Source organism: Salmo salar, chromosome 24 (assembly GCF_965601325.2).
Source record: "Salmo salar chromosome 24, fSalSal1, whole genome shotgun sequence".
NCBI classification, from domain to species: Eukaryota; Metazoa; Chordata; class Actinopteri; order Salmoniformes; family Salmonidae; genus Salmo; species Salmo salar.
Window position 1 is genome coordinate 41,502,408 of NC_138314.1, and position 21,016 is coordinate 41,523,423.

Genomic DNA, 21,016 nt, shown 5'->3' on the forward strand with positions numbered 1-21,016 from the left:
GCCCGCAACTTCAACCGCAAGGCTCTCCAGAGGGTGGTGCGGTCTGCACAACGCATCACCGGGGGCAAACTACCTGCCCTCCATGACACCTACAGCACTTGATGTCACAAGAAGGCCAAAAACATCATCAAGGACAACAATCAACCGAGCCACTGCCTTTTCACACCGCTATCATCCAGAAGGCGAGGTCAGTACAGGTGTATCAAAGCTGAGACCGAGAGATTGAAAAACAGCTTCCATCTCAAGGCCATCAAACTGCTAAACAGCAATCACTAACCCAGAGAGGCTGCTGCCTACATTGAGACCCAATCACTGGACAGTTTAATAAATGGATCACTAGTCACTTTAAACAAGGACATTTTCAATAATTCCACTTTAATGTTTACATATCTTACATTACTCATATCACATGTATATACCGTATTTTATACCATCTACTGCACCTTGTCTATGCCGCTCGGCCATCGCTCATCCTTTTATGTACATATTCTCATTCACCGCTTTAGATTTGTGTGTATTAGGTAGTTGTTGAGGAATTGTTAGATTACTGCACTGTTGGAACTAGAAGCACAAGTATTTCGCTACACTCGCATTAACATCTGCTAACCATGTGTATGTGACTAATAAAATTTGATTTTCAAGCTCTACCCTTAGATTTGGTGGTGACGTCGTGTCCCCACGCAACAAGAGAACATTACCAACGCTTACACTCCTTATTTCCACTGGCTGCCCCACCACCACAGAAAGCACTGAGCTAGGCTGAAACACCTGCATTTTGGAGCTGCCTTACTCATGAAAGCAAAAACCTTCGTTTGTATGCGGCTTTATTAACTAAATTGTTGTATATATTTTTTTTTTACATTCTTTGCAAACTGATATGTGACACGTATTAACGCCAAAATAACATGCAAAACAGGCATGTTTTTGTTTTTATAGCTAGCTAGAAAGGTGGGGCTCTGCTCTGATTGGAGGGAGTTGGAAGTTAACTAACACAATTAGTTAACGAAAAGGTACGCTTAATCCATTATAAACCGATCTATAAAATGTATTATACAAGAGACAAAATACACAAATTCTACAGCACAATGACAGAGTCATGTCTTCAGTACACTGGAAATGAATATGAAAACGTCTATCAAACACGTCAGATTTCAATACTGGTCGATGTCATAACGCGGGAGGTTGTCTTCTCTCGAATGACACATTGATCATATTTTTGCGATATTCCTACCTCTAGAAATGTGTAACTTAACAGAGGGTCTAACATATATTTGTGCATTGCATAGTGCCGTCGCAAATGTCAGACTCCACTCTTGGAGCCACGTCGACCTGCAAGTTGAACGTGATGAGATTGTAGACTCCTAAAAAGCCAACCAGCCCATAGAGAGAACATTGCATTATGGGTTTTGTTGTCGACACTTCAGCTACAAGATATTTCAGCAACTATTTTCACATGTTGCTACCAACCTTATTATAACGACAAAATTAAAAATGTGTTCACAAAAAATATTGTTCTCACATATTAGTGTTATGTAACACTGTAAAGTATAGGAATGAGTGGATTTTTCCTTTAATGTTTAGACAATTATTGTTCATATCATGAATAAATACAGGTTATTGATACTTCTCTATTTTCCAAATTCCGTTACCCGGAAGTACTTTTTAAGTGTTACTGACGAGACGCTGATCCAATCTGGATTCATCAGTCTTCACAACGGTATCGCCAGTATTTATAACTTATTCCACCTTCAATGCATTTCACCCTCAAAATGTCTAAACTACAGCTGCTTAATGTGCTTCTCAAAGAAAAATTGACCTCAGTTCCATTGGAGATATCCGTGGCAGTCCAAAAAACGATGGCAGAGTACCTAGAAGAAATCTCTCGTTTGAAACGGGCGAATTCACGTCTACGAAAACTGCTGGATTTGGTTTTTAAACCAGAGATAAAGTTGCATAGATTAGCAGGTTTGTGTCTATTTGTCATTCATTATACAATGTAGCCTAATTGTCGTCATTTACATTTTAGATATACATCTTAAATGACCGCGTTATTCATGAATTTCATGATATTTTGAAGCCTTTTCAAAACAGTGGTACTGGACACCGGAAGTAAAGCAGAAATGGAAGTCACTAGACCTATTTCTTGTCTCTTCAGTGTTTATGGTTTAATCAAATGTCATCCTTTCTTGTTCCCTCCAGTCCTCCAGCAGCTCAGTCTCACTGAAGAGGAGATTAACCCAGAGCAGCAGGAATGGAGCCCTGGTCTGGGTCCAGTGGAGTCTGATGCAGAAGAGTCTATATGGGACTCTTTCAACATCATAACTCAAGAGAACCAAACAGAGTCTGATGGCGAGAGCTACGGTGAGTCCGAATCAACCAGCGATTATGAGCCCCCCTCTGAAGTAAATGCAGACAGTGACAACAGTGGAAGTCATAAAGGAGAAATGGATGGAGTGGAGAAGAGAATATCACTGTCAGGGTTAAAGCCTCCTAAAACAAAGCGAGGAAGAGGACGGCCAAGAAAAGAAACCAGTGAGTTGCCTGATCTGATATGTGACGTGTGCGGGAAATGCTTGGCGAATGAACGTAGTCTGAAAAGGCATCGGCAAAGCCGGCACAGTAAAGACAGACCATACATGTGCGACACATGTGGACACTGTTTTGCCATGAACTGCTCCCTGAGGAGGCACATGAAGATTCACATGGAGGAGAGACAACATGGCTGCACCGAATGTGGCAAGCGTTTTTTTCACAAGAAAAGCCTGAGAAATCACATGGATACTCATAAAGGGCTAGTTTTTAAATGTGATTTTTGTGGAAAATGTGTGACGACAAAAGCAAGTCTGAAACTGCATCGGCGAATTCACACTGGGGAGAAATCGCATCCATGCAAAGAATGTGACAAAGCCTTCTACCGTGAGTCAGACTTGATAAAGCACACGAGAACTCACACTGGGGAGAAACCATTTCGGTGCAAAGAATGTGGCAGATGCTTCGTTGAGAAGGGAACCCTGACAAAGCATATGATGACTCACACAGAGGAGAAACCACACCGCTGCAACAAATGTGGCAGATGCTTCGGTCTGAAGGGAAACCTGACAGTGCATATGAGGACTCACACAGGGGAGGGAGTTCAATGTCATCTGTGTGGAACTCACTTGAAATTAGCATCAAGTCTGAAAAGACATCTACAAACTCACAGAGGGAATATTCACAATAACGCACTCTCCCCTGGTTCCCAGTCGACGCGTACCTCCTCTTCAAGACCCTGGTGCTTGCCTACGGAGCAGCAAGGGGAACTGCCCCTCCCTACCTTCAGGCTGTGCTCAAACCCTACACCCCAATCCGAGCACTCCATTCTGCCACCTCTGGTCTCTTGGCCCCCCCATCCCTATGAGGGGCTGGCTCCCGCTCATACCAGTCAAAGCTCTTCTCTTCCCTGGCACCCAAATGGTGGAACAAGCTTCCCCCAAATGAAAATGACTGAAAACCTACTTCTTCACTAAGTATCTTGATTAAATCCCACAGCCCCCCCCCCCCCCCCCCCCCCGCCAAATAAAAACAATAACAAAAACATTTGCACTTGTCTTTTCTAGCACTGACCTTGCTGACTACTTTGAGGTAAAATGTACTTACTAAGACTGATATGTGGTTGTCTCACTGAGCTGTCTTAAAGCTATAATCAGCAGTTGAAACAATAACAAAGCCTCACCCTACCACTGTTTTGGTAAACAACTGAGGGAAGGGCCTGGAGAAATGTAACCAGTCAGATTCATAGACCGAGCTATGCAGTGTTCATATTTAACCATGATTTGAGTCTATGCAGTGTTAATATTTAAGGATGTTTTGAGTCTATGCAGTGTTAATATTTAAGGATGTTTTGAGTCTATGCAGTGTTCATATTTAACCATGATTTGAGTCTATGCAGTGTTAATATTTAAGGATGTTTTGAGTCTATGCAGTGTTCATATTTAAGTTGTTTACAAACATTGGAGTAAAACAAGCTTATATTTTGGGTTCTGAAGTGGTATGACAGTTGAACTAAGCCAATTTTTTAAATAATGTTTTATTTAACCTTTATTTAACTAGGCAAGTCAGTTAAGAAAAAATCTTATTTTACAATGACGGCCAAACCCTCTATTAACCCGGACGACGCTAGGCCAATTGTGCGCCACCCTATGGGACTCCCGATCACGTCCGGTTGTGATACAGGCCGGGATCGAACCAGGGTCTGGACTGACGCCTCTAGCACTGAGATGCAGTGCCTTAGACCGCTGCACCACTCGGGAGCCTTATGAGGTATTTATAGTTATATTCTTCAAGAATCAATGGGTATTTCTAAATAATTTATAAATCCAAAAATGGATGTAGCAACTAAGGACTTTAGCTTTAAGTCGAATGCACTCTGGATAAGACTGTCTGCTAATGTTAATGTCTGAGAACACGTAACAATGCCCTTTGTGTAAAATGTGTTTGTTCGAAGATAGAAGAGACAACTATCAAGAGGACATACCCATCAGGTAGGTGGTCACTGCTCTTGGTTAAAAGAACAGCCTGCAATCTTGGAATCTGTTCAATGGTATTTTAATTAATACAGCCTACCCATTGATTTCTGACAAATATGTAACTTTGTAATGCACAATTGAAACTCAGAAAATAATATATTACTGTGTTGTTTACTAACAACTAGAATGTAAACAAACAATATATTCAAAATGTTAAACTATCATGTGGATGTTAGGGCTGTCAGTCTTTGTATTTAGAGTGCTGTCTATGAATGTAAGAGGGTTACATTTCCCTATCCCCATTTTGGTTGGAAAAACATTTGGTGGGGGCAATTATAGCCTTGCAGACCTTTGGCATTCTAGTTGTCAATTTGTTGAGGTAATCTGAAAAGATTTCAACCCATGCTTCCTGAAGCACCTCCCACAAGTTGGATTGGCTTGATGGGCACTTCTTATGTACCATACAGTCAAGCTGCTCCCACAACAGCTCAATAGGGTTGCGATCTGGTGACTGTGCTGGCCACTCCATTATAGACAGAATACCAGCTGACTGCTACTTCCATAAATAGTTATTGCCTAGTTTGGAGCTGAGCTTTGGGTCATTGTCCTTTTGCCCATCTTAATATTTTATTTTTATTGGCCAGTCTGAGATATGGCTTCTTCTTTGCAACTCTGCCTAGAAGTCCAGCATCCTGGAGTCGCCTCTTCACTGTTGACGTTGAGACTGGTGTTTTGCGGGTACTATTTTAATGAAGCTGCCATTTGAGGACTTCTGAGGCGTCTGTTTCTCAAACTAGATTCTAATGTACTTGTCCTCTTGCTCAGTTGTGCACCGGGGCCTCCCACTCCTCTTTCTATTCTGGTTAGAGGCAGTTTGCGCTGTTCTGTGAAGGGAGTAGTACACAGCGTTGTATGAGATGTTCAGTTTCTTGGCAATTTCTCGCATGGAATAGCCTTCATTTCTCAGAATAAGAATAGACTGATGAGTTTCAGAAGAAAGGTCTTTGTTTCTGGCCATTTTGAGCCTGTAATGGAACCATTAAATGCTGATGCTCCAGATACTATTATTACCAAGATGGCATAGCAGTCAGACGTCCTTTGTCCTCGTCTTGTCGTGTCCCGTGTATATATATATATTTACTTATTTTCTTCGCATATCTTTTTATATATATTTTTTTCTAAAAACTCAACTTCAAAGCACTCTCCTGCAACCCGCCTCACCAATAAAAAAAAACAACGTATTATTCACCTCAAATCTGAAATCCACAACAGAAGCTAGCATTAGTATTCAGCTAACCACGGTTGGCGGTCATCAGCTACCCCTTAGCTCAAATAGCTATCACCAGTTTTGTACAACGCGACTCAGACCAGAGCATACCGAACCTATTTTTCTCTCCATATCCCCGGATTTCTATCGCAAGCTCTGGACATTTACACCTGGATCTTGCAGCTAGCTAGCTACTATCCGAGTGACTATTGGCTAACGTCGGTCCCAGAGCAAACATCAATTATTCCGGAGCTAGCCAGCTGAAGAGTTCCATCAGCCACTCCTACAATCACCTATCCGGACCCATTTTACTGCCGATGCGGAGCCCCACCGGGCCTTCACGACTGGACTACCGACGTTATCTGCCCTAGGGAGTTATCCAACTGGCCCCTCCGTCGCGACGTAACCTGAACGCCCATCTGCGGCCCGCTAATCGTTAGCTGTCTTATCGGCTGCTATCTGAATAGGTCTATCGGACAATTTTCTAGGGCCACTATAACTATAACTATTGGATTGGTCCCCTCTACCACACGGAACCCCACTAATCTACCGACGGAAACGGACGAGGTGGCTAAAAACAGACCTCCCTCCATCTTCTGCCTGCTTGCTACCTATGGCCCGGCTAGCTGTCTGAATCTCACTGGACCCTTATGATCACTCGGCTAAGCATGCCTCTCCTTAATGTCAATATGCCTTGTCCATTGCTGTTCTGGTTAGTGTTTATTGGCTTATTTCACTGTAGAGCATCTAGCCCTGCTCATTATACCTTATCCAACCTTTCAGTTCCACCACCCACACATGCTATGACATCACCTGGTTTCAATGACGTTTCTTTTTATTTATTTATTTTTATTTTTATTTCACCTTTATTTAACCAGGTAGGCAAGTTGAGAACAAGTTCTCATTTACAATTGCGACCTGGCCAAGATAAAGCAAAGCAGTTCGACAACATACAAAAACACAGAGTTACACATGGAGTAAAACAACATACAATCAATGATACAGTAGAAAAACAAGACTATATACAATGTGAGCAAATGATGTGAGATAAGGGAGGTAAAGGTAAAAAAGGCCATGGTGGCAGAGTAAATACAGTACAGCAAGTAAAACACTGGAATGGTAGATTTGTTATTTGAAGAAAGTTCAAAGTTAAAATATAAATAATATGGTGCAAAGGAGCAAAATAAATAAAATAAATAAATACAGTAGGGAAGAGGTAGTAGTTTGGGCTAAATTATAGATGGGCTATGTACAGGTGCAGTGATCTGTGAGCTGCTCTGACAGCTGGTGCTTAAAGCTAGTGAGGGAGACAAGTGTTTCCAGTTTCAGAGATCTTGTAGATGACCTGGAGCCAATGTGTTTGGCGACGATTATGAAGCGAAGGCCAGCCAAAGAGAGCGTACAGGTCGCAGTGGTGGGTAGTATATGGGGCTTTGGTGACAAAACGGATGGCACTGTGATAGACTGCATCCAGTTTATTGAGAAGGGTATTGGAGGCTATTTTGTAAATGACATCGCCGAAGTCGAGGATCGGTAGGATGGTAAGTTTTACGAGGGTATGTTTGGCAGCATGAGTGAAGGATGCTTTGTTGCGAAATAGGAAGCCAATTCTAGATTTAACTTTGGATTGGAGATGTTTGATGTGAGTCTGGAAGGAGAGTTTACAGTCTAACCAGACACCTAGGTATTTGTAGTTGTCCACATATTCTAAGTCAGAACCGTCCAGAGTAGTGATGCTGGACAGGCAGGCAGCAATCGGTTGAAGAGCATGCATTTAGTTTTACTTGTATTTAAGAGCAGTTGGAGGCCACGGAAGGAGAGTTGTATGGCATTGAAGCTCCTCTGGAGGGTTGTTAACAGTGTCCAAAGAAGGGCCAGAAGTATACAGAATGGTGTCGTCTGCGTAGAGGTGGATCAGAGACTCACCAGCAGCAAGAGCGACATCATTGATGTATACAGAGAAAAGAGTTGGCCCAAGAATTGAACCCTGTGGCACCCCCATAGAGACTGCCAGACACTCAGACAACAGGCCATCCGATTTGACACATTGAACTCTATCATAGAAGTAGTTGGTGAACCAGGCGAGGCAATCATTTGAGAAACCAAGGCTATTGAGTCTGCCGATGAGGATGTGGTGATTGACAGAGTCAAAAGCCTTGGCCAGGTCAATGAATACGGCAGCACAGTATTGTTTCTTATCGATGGCGGTTACGATATCGTTTAGGACCTTGAGCGTGGCTGAGGTGCACCCATGACCAGCTCTGAAACCAGACTGCATAGCGGAGAAGGTGCAGTGGGATTCGAAATGGTCGGTAATCTGTTTGTTGACTTGGTTTTCGAAGACCTTAGAAAGGCAGGGTAGGATAGATATAGGTCTGTAGCAGTTTGGTTCAAGAGTGTCCCCCCCTTTGAAGAGGGGGATGACCGCAGCTGCTTTCCAATCTTTGGGAATCTCAGACGACACGAAAGAGAGGTTGAACAGGCTAGTAATAGGGGTTGCAACAATTTTGGCAGATCATTTTAGAAAGAAAGGGTCCAGATTGACTAGCCCGGCTGATTTGTAGGGGTCCAGATTTTGCAGCACTTTCATAACATCAGCTGACTAGATTTGGGAGAAGGAGAAATGGGGAAGGCTTGGGCGAGTAGCTGTGGGGGGTGCAGTGCTGTTGACCGCGGTAGGGGTAGCCAGGTGGAAAGCAAGGCCAGCTGTAGAAAAATGCTTATTGAAATTCTCAATGATAGTGGATTTATCGGTGGTGACAGAGTTTCCTATCCTCAGTGCAGTGGGCAGCTGGGAGGAGGTGTTCTTATTCTCCATGGACATTACAGTGTCCCAGAACTTTTTTGAGTTTGTGTTGCAGGAAGCAAATTTCTGCTTGAAAAAGCTAGCCCTGGCTTTTCTAACTGCCTGTGGTATTGGTTTCTAACTTCCCTGAAAAGTTGCATATCACGGGGGGCTGTTCGATGCTAATGCAGAACGCCACAGGTTGTTTTTGTGTTGGTTAAGGGCAGTCAGGTCTGGAGAGAAACAAGGGCTATATCTGTTCCTGGTTCTACATTTCTTGAATGGGGCATGCTTATTTAAGATGGTGAGGAAGGCATTTAAAAAAAATAACCAGGCATCCTCTACTGACGGGATGAGGTCAATATCCTTCCAGGATACCCGGGCCAGGTCGATTAGAAAGGCTTGCTCGCTGAAGTGTTTCAGGGAGCGTTTGACAGTGATGAGTGGAGGTTGTTTGACCGCTGACCCATTACGGATGCAGGCAGTGAGGCAGTGATCGCTGAGTTCTTGGTTGAAAACAGCAGAGGTGTATTTAGAGGGCAAGTTGGTTAGGATGATATCTATGAGGGTGCCCGTGTTTACGGCTTTGGGATGGTACCTGGTAGGTTCATTGATCATTTGTGTGAGATTGAGGGCATCACGCTTAGATTGTAGGATGACTGGGGTGTTAAGCATGTCCCAGTTTAGGTCACCTAGCAGCACGAGCTCTGAAGATAGATGGGGAGCAATCAGTTCACATATGGTGTCCGGAGCACAGTTGAGGGCAGAGTGTGGTCTATAGCAGGTGGCAACGGTGAGAGACTTGTTTTTAGAGAGATGGATTTTTAAAAGTAGAACTACAAATTGTTTTGGTACAGACCTGGATAGTAGGACAGAACTCTGCAGGCTATTTCTGCAGTAGATTGCAACATCGCCCCCTATGGCCGTTCTATCTTGCCTGAAAATGTTGTAGTTAGGGATGAAGATTTCAGAGTTTTTGGTGGTCTTCCTAAGCCAGGATTCAGACACGGCTAGGACATCCGGGTTGGCAGAGTGTGCTAAAGCAGTGAATAAAACAAACTTAGGGAGGAGGCTTCTAATGTTAACATGCATGAAACCAAGGCTATTACGGTTACAGAAGTCATCAAAAGAGAGCGCCTATACTTCCTGTATAGAATCTTCTCAGGCCAAAACCTGAGAAGATTCTATACAGGAAGTGCCCTCTCTGACCATTTCTTGGCCTTCTATAGCCTCTTTATCGAAAACAGAGGATCTCTGCTATAACGTGACATTTTCTAAGGCTCCCATAGGCTGGCAGAAGGCGCCAGAACGGGGAACGATGACTCTGCAGTCCCTGGGCGAAAAATTGTAGGGGATTTGGATAGTGGTCGATCTGAGAACAATGACACGGGCGCGCGCATGCACGTGAAGAGTCCATTTTACATTTTCAGTCTTTGAACAAAAACAACGTCTCCCGGTCGGAATATTATCGCTATTTTACGAGAAAAATCGCATAAAAATTGATTTTAAACAGCGTTTGACATGCTTCGAAGTACGGTAATGGAATATTTAGATTTTTTTGGTCACGATATGCGCCGGCGCGTCACCCTTCGGATAGTGTCTTGAACGCAAGAACAAACGCCGCTATTTGGATATAACTATGGATTATTTGGAACCAAAACAACATTGGGTGTAAAGTAGAAGTCCTGGGAGTGCATTCTGATGAAGAACAGCAAAGGTAATCCAATTTTTCTTATAGTAAATCTGAGTTTGGTGAGTGCCAAACTTGGTGGGTGTCAAAATAGCTAGCCATGATGGCCGGGCTATCTACTCAGAATATTGCAAAATGTGCTTTCACCGAAAAGCTATTTTAAAATCTGACATAGCGATTGCATAAAGGAGTTCTGTATCTATAATTCTTAAAATTATTGTTATGTTTTTTGTGAATGTTTATCGTGAGTAATTTAGTAAATTCACCGGAAGTTTCGGTGGGTATGCTAGTTCTGAACGTCACATGCTAATGTAAAAAGCTGGTTTTTGATATAAATATGAACTTGATTGAACAAAACATGCATGTATTGTATAACATAATGTCCTAGGATTGTCATCTGATGAAGATCATCAAAGGTTTGTGCTGCATTTAGCTGTGGTTTTGGTTTTTGTGACATTATATGCTAGCTTGAAAAATGGGTGTCTGATTATTTCTGGCTGGGTACTCTCCTGACATAATCTAATGTTTTGCTTTCGTTGTAAAGCCTTTTTGAAATCAGACAATGTGGTTAGATAAAGGAGAGTCTTGTCTTTAAAATGGTGTAAAATAGTCATATGTTTGAAAAATTGAAGTTTTGGGATTTTTGAGGAGTTTGTAATTCGCGCCATGCTCTATCATTGGATATTGGAGCGGTGTTCCGCTAGCGGAACATCTAGATATAAGAGGTTTTAAGCACCAGCTGTCAGAGCAGCTCACAGATCACTGCACCTGTACATAGCCCATCTATAATTTAGCCCAAACAACTACCGCTTCTCCTACTGTATTTATTTATTTATCTCCTTTGCACCCCATTATTTCTACTTTGCACTTTCAAATCTACCATTCCAGTGTTTCATTTGCTATATTGTATTTACTTCGCCACCGTGGCCTTTTTTTGCCTTTACCTCCCTTATCTCATCTCACTGTATTATTGACTGTATGTTTGTTTTACTCCATGTGTAACTGTGTTGTTGTATGTGTCAAACTGCTTTGCTTTATCTTGGCCAGGTCGCAATTGTAAATGAGAACTTGTTCTCAACTTGCCTACCTGGTTAAATAAAGGTGAAATAAATAAATAAAATAAATACTCAACTAATCTAAAGAAGGCCAGTTTTATTGCTTCTTAATCAGAACAACAGTTTTCAGCTGTGCTGACATAATTGCAAAAGGGTTTTCCAATGATCAATTAGCCTTTTAAAATATTAAACTTGGATTAGCTAACACAACGTGCCATTGGAACACAGGAGTGATGGTTGCTGATAATGGGCCTCTGTACGCCTATGGAGATATTCCATAAAAAAATCACCCGTTTCCAGCTACAATAGGCATTTACAACATTAACAATGTCTACACTGTATTTCTGATCAATTTGTTATTTTAATGAACAAAAAAGTGCTTTTCTTTCAAAAACAAGGACATTTCTAAGTGACCCCAAACTTCTGAACGGTAGTGTAAATTCATAAACATGCTGAACAGCTTTTTTAGTTTAAAGAATCTAGTGGGTGAAAGGGATGTTACACTTTCAAGTCAAAGTTTGTCAGACATTTTCACCAAAAAATTGTGTGTGTACTCCTGTCATCTATTGGACTATACATTATGCCACAGTAAATGGGGGGGGGTCCAATCTACTTTGAAGCACCTCTAGTATCCACATCCAGAGTTCACACACCCAGGGTCGTCATCGCTATTATTGTGGCCCTTAATCTGTGGACAATCAGCTGACATTTAGGTTTGGCATATTGAACATACATATTGCACTGTACATTGTTTCAGTAAAAAGGGGGTTCATTCTACTCAAATAAATCGCATAATATATTTTAGTAATCATTTTTTAAATAATTTGTTTGATAACTAGTATAAAATATATCAATAATAAAAAAATATATATATACACTGCTCAAAAAAATAAAGGGAACACTTAAACAACACATCCTAGATCTAAATGAAATAAATAATCTTATTAAATACTTTTTTCTTTACATAGTTGAATGTGCTGACAACAAAATCACACAAAAATAATCAATGGAAATCTAATTTATCAACCCATGGAGGTCTGGATTTGGAGTCACACTCAAAATTAAAGTGGAAAACCACACTACAGGCTGATCCAACTTTGATGTAATGTCCTTAAAACAAGTCAAAATGAGGCTCAGTAGTGTGTGTGGCCTCCACGTGCCTGTATGACCTCCCTACAACGCCTGGGCATGCTCCTGATGAGGTGGCGGATGGTCTCCTGAGGGATCTCCTCCCAGACCTGGACTAAAGCATCTGCCAACTCCTGGACAGTGTGTGGTGCAACGTGGCGTTGGTGGATGGAGCGAGACATGATGTCCCAGATGTGCTCAATTGGATTCAGGTCTGGGGAACGGGCGGGCCAGTCCATAGCATCAATGCCTTCCTCTTGCAGGAACTGCTGACACACTCCAGCCACATGAGGTCTAGCATTGTCTTGCATTACGAGGAACCCAGGGCCAACCGCACCAGCATATGGTCTCACAAGGGGTCTGAGGATCTCATCTCGGTACCTAATGGCAGTCAGGCTACCTCTGGCGAGCACATGGAGGGCTGTGCGGCCCCCCAAAGAAATGCCACCCCACACCATGACTGACCCACCGCCAAACCAGTCATGCTGGAGGATGTTGCAGGCAGCAGAACGTTCTCCACGGCGTCTCCAGACTCTGTCACGTCTGTCACGTGCTCAGTGTGAACCTGCTTTCATCTGTGAAGAGCACAGGGCGCCAGTGGCGAATTTGCCAATCTTGGTGTTCTCTGGCAAATGCCAAACGCCCTGCACGGTGTTGGGCTGTAAGCACAACCCCCACCTGTGGACGTCGGGCCCTCATACCACCCTCATGGAGTCTGTTTCTGACCGTTTGAGCAGACACATGCACATTTGTGGCCTGCTGGAGGTCATTTTGCAGGGCTCTGGCAGTGCTCCTCCTGCTCCTCCTTGCACAAAGGCGGAGGTAGCGGTCCTGTTGTTGGGTTGTTGCCCTCCTACAGCCTCCTCCATGTCTCCTGATGTACTGGCCTGTCTCCTGGTAGCGCCTCCATGCTCTGGACACTACGCTGACAGACACAGCAAACCTTCTTGCCACAGCTCGCATTGATGTGCTATCCTGGATGAGCTGCACTACCTGAGCCACTTGTGTGGATTGTAGACTCCGTCTCATGCTACCACTAGAGTGAAAGCACCGCCAGCATTTAAAAGTGACCAAAACATCAGCCAGGAAGCATAGGAACTGAGAAGTGGTCTATGGTCACCACCTGCAGAACCACTCCTTTATTGGGGGTGTCTTGCTTATTGCCTATAATTTCCACCTGTTGTCTATTCCATTTGCACAACAGCATGTGAAATTTATTGTCAATTAGTGTTGCTTCCTAAGTGGACAGTTTGATTTCACAGAAGTGTGATTGACTTGGAGTTACATTGTGTTGTTTAGGTGTTCCCTTTATTTTTTTGAGCAGTATATATTCTATGAGGTTGGCATCCAATACATGTTGCATTACCCCCACCTACTAGACTGGAATATAACTCCCTTAAACAAAAATGTATAAATAGACAAATACCCTAGCATCTAACACTACACTCACTAAAAATAAAAAATCTAAAACACCACCTTACCCCACTATTTCAATCTATTTAGTCCTACTTCAGGCCAATAACCTGAAAGGATGGAACACCACCACTTAACACACCCAGTAACTGTTCCTCCGACGTCAAGTCTCACACACACATACCTCTCTGCAGCTGCCACTACAACCTCCATTTTCTGCCACTTACGTTCCATCCTTGCAGTACAGTTGATAACCAAATGCAAAAAAATCCAATCTTACTGAAACATATATCACTTGTTGGTTTATACCGCTGTACTGGTACAGATCTACTACTCACACCACTCCTCTCAGGATCCCTCCCCCTTGACCCATCTTCCTCTACTTTATTCACTGCCTCAGCATATGACAACTTCTGCACTACTCTAACCCTGGAAACCTTAACCTGCCTCTTTCACATGGGACATTTCTCATCCCCAGCCACATGGGCACCACTACAATTAAGACATACCACTACTTACCCCAGTGCTACACATTCCTTTCCTCATACCCTTCTGCACACTTCTCACACCTAGGAACCTCCCTCCTACACACTGCTGCCACATGCCCATAAGCTTGACACCTGTAACAACTAAGGATGCACGATATATCGGTGAGCATATCAGAATCGACCGATATTAGCTAAAAATGCCAACATCGGCATCGGTCCGATGTCAAGTTTAACGCCGATGTGCAAAACTGATGTCAAAGCTGACATGCGTACCTATATAACGTAGGTAGATGACGTAATGACGCCACGGGAAATACAGCACTACACAGAACAAAAGCAGAAAAATACTAAGCGCACTTCCAACAACTAAATAAGTTCAAGTCCAGCAGTCATTTGAAATGGTAAGAACATTTCAGCGAGACAACTCAAAAGGCGAAATCCATTAACGCCAAGATAATGGAATTCATTGCCCTTGACAATCAACCATTCTCTGTCGTAGATGATGTTGGCTTTCACCATCTGGTTGAGCACCTCGAGCCCTGGCACACAATACCAAGTAGGCGCTATTTTTCAGATGTTGCCCTACCGGAGTTACACAGTATTTGAGCTACTTGCTATGGGCGTCGCTGCTATTAGCTTCACGACTGACATTTGGACCAGCGATGTCAGCCCCATGAGCATGCTGAGTCTGACAGCACAGTGGGTCGACGAGGATCTCGTACTGAGGAAAGCCGTATTGCATGCTCAAGAATGTGCTGGTTCTCATACCGCTGCTGCCATTTCGAACAACTGACTGGAGAAATAAGCTCATCAACTGCGTCTGCAGCAGACGTGATACCCTCTGTCATGGCATTGAAACTCCTGCTCAACAAAACTGCCGACACAGACCGTGGGGTTAAAACTCGCAAAAGTACTTGAGGCTGTGAACAAGCGATTCGGTGGCATTCTCTCTGAGCCTCTTTACTGTGTCACCACCATGCTCGATGCTAGGTACAAGGACCGCTACTTCGATGCAGACAAGAAACAGGGTTTACGGAAAATGTTAGACACAGCTGGACAAGATGGAAATGGACACAGTGACAGTGCGCACAGAGGAAGAGAGGCCACAAACAGATAGAGCTGAAACTTCACTGCTTGACATGTATGATGAAATCCTGGTTGAGACTGAACAAATGAACAATGAAACAGCACAGCAAGTAGAAGAAAGAAATAGGTTTTGATGATGTTTTACTGGTAATGGGGACATACGTAAATGCCAACAAAATTTCCTTGAGAGCAAAACAATTCACATCTCTTGCCCCAATTAGTTTAACGTGGAGCTTCTGCTCCTTCTGACCAGCAGAAACACAAACAATTATCACAAGACCACTTCTGGTTCCCTTCTGATTCCACAGCACCAGTGGTGAATTTAGCATGTAAATCTTGCTGGGGCAAAAGGAAAATGGGATGCATGCCAGCAAAGCCACTACACAACACAACACTAAACAATACATTAATTGCACTATAACGGTGCCAAACTGTGCCCACAAACTGTTAGGGCCTACATAAAGCTGTCCCAACAGCAGAGTCCAAACGTTTTACCACTGCTACACCTGGCTATCAGCGGAGCCTTGTCTGGCAGCGAAACAGTTCATTCAGGCTCATTTACTGCCTTTAAAAAAAACATAGCTGATTTGGCTAACTTGCTTAAACAAATGTGGTTTCTACTGACAATTGAGATGTACAAACTACGGCATAAGGGGACAACGAGCAGATAAGAGGCAATCTGTAATTTGGATTTAAGATATTAATGCTAGAATGGACGTAGTCAATATAACTTCGTTCAGCACTTTTTAAATGTACAGCGACAGAATTCCAAACATGGGCCGTTCTTACAGTATTCTCCCTGTACACCAAGTCAGAACCATAGGATAAATTAAGAGGGCAAAAGGGACCAAATTATTAGGGTAAGGTGCATGGGCTACTAACAGTTTACTACACAACATACACTCAGTATTATTGTCTTAGCTACAGCATAGCTATTATTGTCTTAGCTACAGTCTCCCTGGCATATTACATTATATATGCAGCAGCATACAAGACATTTTTGGACTCACCTTGTTGTGCTCACTTGAACAGGAGGTGGCGCGGCATTCCTTCGTGGGCAAATTCTGTCATAAAAGTTTGGCATTCTCTGGGAACTGGGACCTCTAGAAAGAGGCACGAGTTCCCGACTTGCAATTCCGAGTTGGATGACTGTTCAAAACATATTTTCCCAGGCAGAGCTCGTTTTTCCCCCCCAGAGTTCCCAGTTGTCTTGAACTCACTGAAGTCTGAGATTTTCCAGATGTTTTGAGCGTGGTAGAAGTCATGCTGTATTGACAGCATGACCAATGTTGAATGAATGTTTATCCTTTTAAACTTGGAAAAGAGACCCTTAAAAACAGACTTGGACCACACACCGACTCAACTGAATAGCAGTCTAGTGATTGCAATGCTTGCAGTTAGCCACTGATTCCTTTCAAACCATTCATTGATGAATTTGCGATTTCAAACTTGTTGTGTAATGTTTATGTCCAATGGCCGATGAGCGATGGCCGATTTCTCTTCATATGACAAGGATTGAAAAGGATTTGCCAGTAGATTGTCAACTTTATTCATGTTGATGACTGCTAGCTTGCTAGCTAAGATTTTGAAAGTATGTTGTTAACATGATCAGTCCAATCAAAGCTGCTGTAGATATAATGTGATTTGACGTAATTTTATCTGTGGCCAATGACCTACAGACTTCTTGGATGGGCACTTTTAATGTAACTATGGCAGCACCCAACGGGCTTGAATTTTCTAACTCTACCCTTAGAGTTGGCGGTGACATAGTGTCCCCATGAGTGACAGAACACTGAGCCAATCACGGCGCAACTAGAGAACATTACCAACCCCTACGCTCGGTATATTCCGCTGGCTGCCCCACCACCACAGAAAGCACTGAGCTAGGCTGAAACACCTGCATTTTGGAGCTGCCTTACTCAAGAAAACAAAAAGAGACCATGTTTGTATGGGGCTTTATTAATAATGATTTTGTATATATTTTTTTACATTGTTTGCAAACTGATATGTGACACATATTATTGCAGGTTTTCATCAAGGATCTCGCTGTACTTTGCTCCGTTCATCTTTCACTCGATCCTGCCTAGTCTCCCAGTGCCTCCCGCTGAAAAACATCCCCACAGCATGATGCTGCCACCACCATGCTTCACCGTAGGGATGGTGCCAGGTTTTCTCCAGACATGATGCTTGGCATTCAGGCCAAAGAGTTCAATCTTTGTTTCATCAGACCAGAGAATCGTGTTTCTCATGGTCTGAGAGCCTTTAGGTGCCTTTTGGCAAACTCCAAATAGGCTGCCATGTGCCTTTTACCGAGGAGTGGCTACCGTCTGGCATCTCTCCCATAAATGCCTGATTGGTAGAGTGCTGCAGATGTGGTTGTCCTTCAGAAGGTTCTCCCATCTTCACAGAGGAGCTCTGGAGATCTGTCAGAGTAACCATCGGGTTCTTGGTACCTTCCTGACCAAGGCCCTTCTGCCCCAATTTCTCAGTTTGGCCGGGCGGACAGCTCTAGGAAGAGTCTTGGTGGTTCCAAACTTCTTCCGTTTAAGAATGATGGAGGCCACTGTGTTCTTGGGGACCTTCAATGCTGCAGACATTTTTTGTTACCCTTCCCCAGATCTGTGGCTTGACACAATCCTGTCTCGGAGCTCTACGAATAATTCCTTCAACCTCAAGACTTGGTTTTTGTGGGACCTTATATAGACAGGTGTCTACCTTTCCAAATCATGTCCAATCAATTGAATTTACCACATGTGGACTCCAATGAAGTTGTAGGAAAATCTCAAGGGTGATCAATGGAAACAGGATGCACCTGAGCTCAATTTAGACTCTCATAGCAAAGGATCTTAATACTTATGTAAATAAGGTATTTTTTTAAAGTCGTTTTTATATACGTTTGCCAAAATTTCTAAAAACCTGTTTTCGCTTTGTCATTGCCAGGTATTGTGTGTATATTAATGAGTCATTGTTTAATTGAATCCATTTTAAAATAAGGCTGTAATGTAACAACATGTGAACAAGTCAAGGTGTCTGAATACTTTCCTGAATGCACTATACATATGTAGTCATAGTGTCTGGTGTCGATTACCCAGTAGGTACAGTAGGTGAGATTTCCATTGCTAAACTGTTATGCGCAGGCTACAGTAGCATAGGACTAATGTACTTTCAATTTGATGCCTGCATTTTAAGTCATCATTGCTGTAGATTGAAAGCCTGTATTGTGTGGCTTTAATATTTCATTTCGTTAAGCTGTTTATGCATTTGAACCTATCCAAAGACCATTTAGTTGAGCTGAGACACTTTTCTTTGTGTAAGTGATCAGACTATTTGTTTTACTTCTTAAAAACATTGAAATAAATCCAATTAATTTGTGGGCCGAATGTAGACTATAAGCCTATATATCTAAATTAATTGAAAATTAACAATCCGATGGTGGAACTACTCCAGTCATTCAGTGCGTGAATCAAAGTGAAAGGGCAAACTTGAGGCTTAAAAATCCTCTGAACTCGACCGCAATCCTCTGCGAACTCGACCGCAATCCTCTGCGAACTCGACTGCAATCCTCTCCGAACTCGACCGCAATCCTCTCCGAACTCGACCGCAATCCTCTCTGATCCTCTCAACACATGCCCTACAGTATACTGTTGTTTATGTATGGCTGTGCCTCAAATTATTTCCTTTATAGTGCACTATTACATTTACATTTTAGTCATTTAGCAGACACTCTTATCCAGAGCGACTTACAGTAGTGAATGCATACATTTAATAAAAAATGTTTTTTTCCGTACTGGTCCCCCGTGGGAATAGGGTGTAAGGAATAGGGTGTAATTTGGGACACAGGTATACTGGAGGTGAAACAGAATAGCTGCCACAGAAAGCACTGAGCGAGGCTGAAACACCTTCGTTTTGGAGCTGCCTTACTCAAGAAAACAGAAAAGTGACCATGTTTTTATATGCAGCTTTATTAACTCAATGATATACGTTGTTTGTTTGCAAACTGATAATACACATATTAATGGCAAAATAACATGCTAAACAGGCAACCCCCCCCCAAAAAAGAATATATATACAGTTTAAGTCAGAAGTTTACATACACCTTAGCCAAATACATTTAAACTGTTTTTCACAATTCCTGACTTTTAATCCTAGTAAAAATTCCCTGTTTTAGGTCAGTTGGGATAACCACTTTATTTTAAGAATGTGAAATGTCAGAATAATAGTAGAATGATTTATTTCAGCTTTTATTTCTTTCATCACATTCCCAGTGGGTCAGAAGTTTACATACACTCAATTAGTATTTGGTAGCATTGCCTTTAAATTGTTTAACTTGGGCCAAACGTTTCAGGTAGCCTTCCACAAGCTTCCCACAATAAGTTGGGTGAATTTTGGCCCATTCCTCCTTACAGAGCTAGTGTAACTGAGTCAGGTTTGTGAGCCTCCTTGCTCCACACACTTTTTTGTTCTGCCCACAAATGTTCTATGGGATTGAGGTCAGGTATTGTGATAGCCACTCCAGTACTTTGACTTTGTTGTCCTTAAGCCATTTTGCCACAACTTTGGAAGTGTGCTTGGGGTCATTGTCCATTTGGAACACTGGAATTGTGATACAGTGAATTATAAGTTAAATAATCTGTCTGTTTACAAATTGTTGGAAAAATGACTTGTGTCAGGCACAAAGTAGATGTCCTAACCAACTTGCGAAAACTATAGTTTGTCAACAAGAAATTTGTGGAGTGGTTGAAAAACGAGTTTTAATGACTCCAACCTAAGTGTATGTATACTTCCGATTTCAACTGTACATACATACATACATGTACAGTGCATACATTCAAAACTGACGGATCGCCACTGCACAGCACACAACTCTGTTTTCACCCATTTGGAAAACACAAATGGATCTTCCAAAATGCTAGAGTCCACTTTTTCCTAAAAACTCATCCTACGGTCACCAGCTCGTCTTCATCCAGACCCTCGGTGCAAGCCTCGGGTTTCGAGAACTTCACCACACCTACCATCTCCGATACTTCACCCTCATTCACTTTATTTCTCCTCCGGTCTTCGATCCGGCATACAGCTCACTCTGCTTACATTTTCAACCATTCTTCTTTAACAATCCATCTCTCTTTTTTTCCGCCATTTTTAGCCGACTCAAGCTCACCCTCTTCCTCCCTCTCTCTCTTAGACCCCCCACATTCCTCCTCCTTATTCCAAGTGTACGTCTCCTTACTATGATAATAGTGCACTTCTCCTGACAAACATCTAGTTCTTGCCTTGTCAAGGGACGCGATTTTACTGGCTGTCACAATCTCCGTACAATCAGCACGAACCCCTGAGATGTAGCGCTCAACTGTGCATCCCACTTGTAAATGCCATTGTGAATATTTTCCATCATTTTCGCCTTAATTACCGGTATTAATTTAGTGACCCGGCAGGGCTTAACTATGCCGCGTTCATGTACTAGTCGGAACTACTTAACTTGGAAATGTCAGACTTGCTTACTGGTTTTAGTTATACACGTGCTGCGTTCAAATCAGCAAGTCGGACATTTCCGAGTTTTCTAGTTGCGACTAGCACGTGAATGCGGCATTATTCTTGCTGA

At 42.7% G+C, this 21,016-nt stretch overlaps 1 protein-coding gene across 1 annotated transcript; it reads left to right on the forward strand.

Moving 5' to 3' along the window:
• The first annotated feature begins 1,654 nt into the window (after positions 1-1,654).
• Positions 1,655-3,540, forward strand: LOC106585907 (uncharacterized). Its single transcript, XM_014172645.3, has 2 exons — positions 1,655-1,965; positions 2,200-3,540. The coding sequence occupies exons 1-2, from the start codon at positions 1,752-1,754 to the stop codon at positions 3,504-3,506; spliced, it is 1,521 nt and encodes a 506-aa protein (XP_014028120.1). The 5' UTR covers positions 1,655-1,751; the 3' UTR covers positions 3,507-3,540.
• The last annotated feature ends 17,476 nt before the right edge of the window (positions 3,541-21,016 follow it).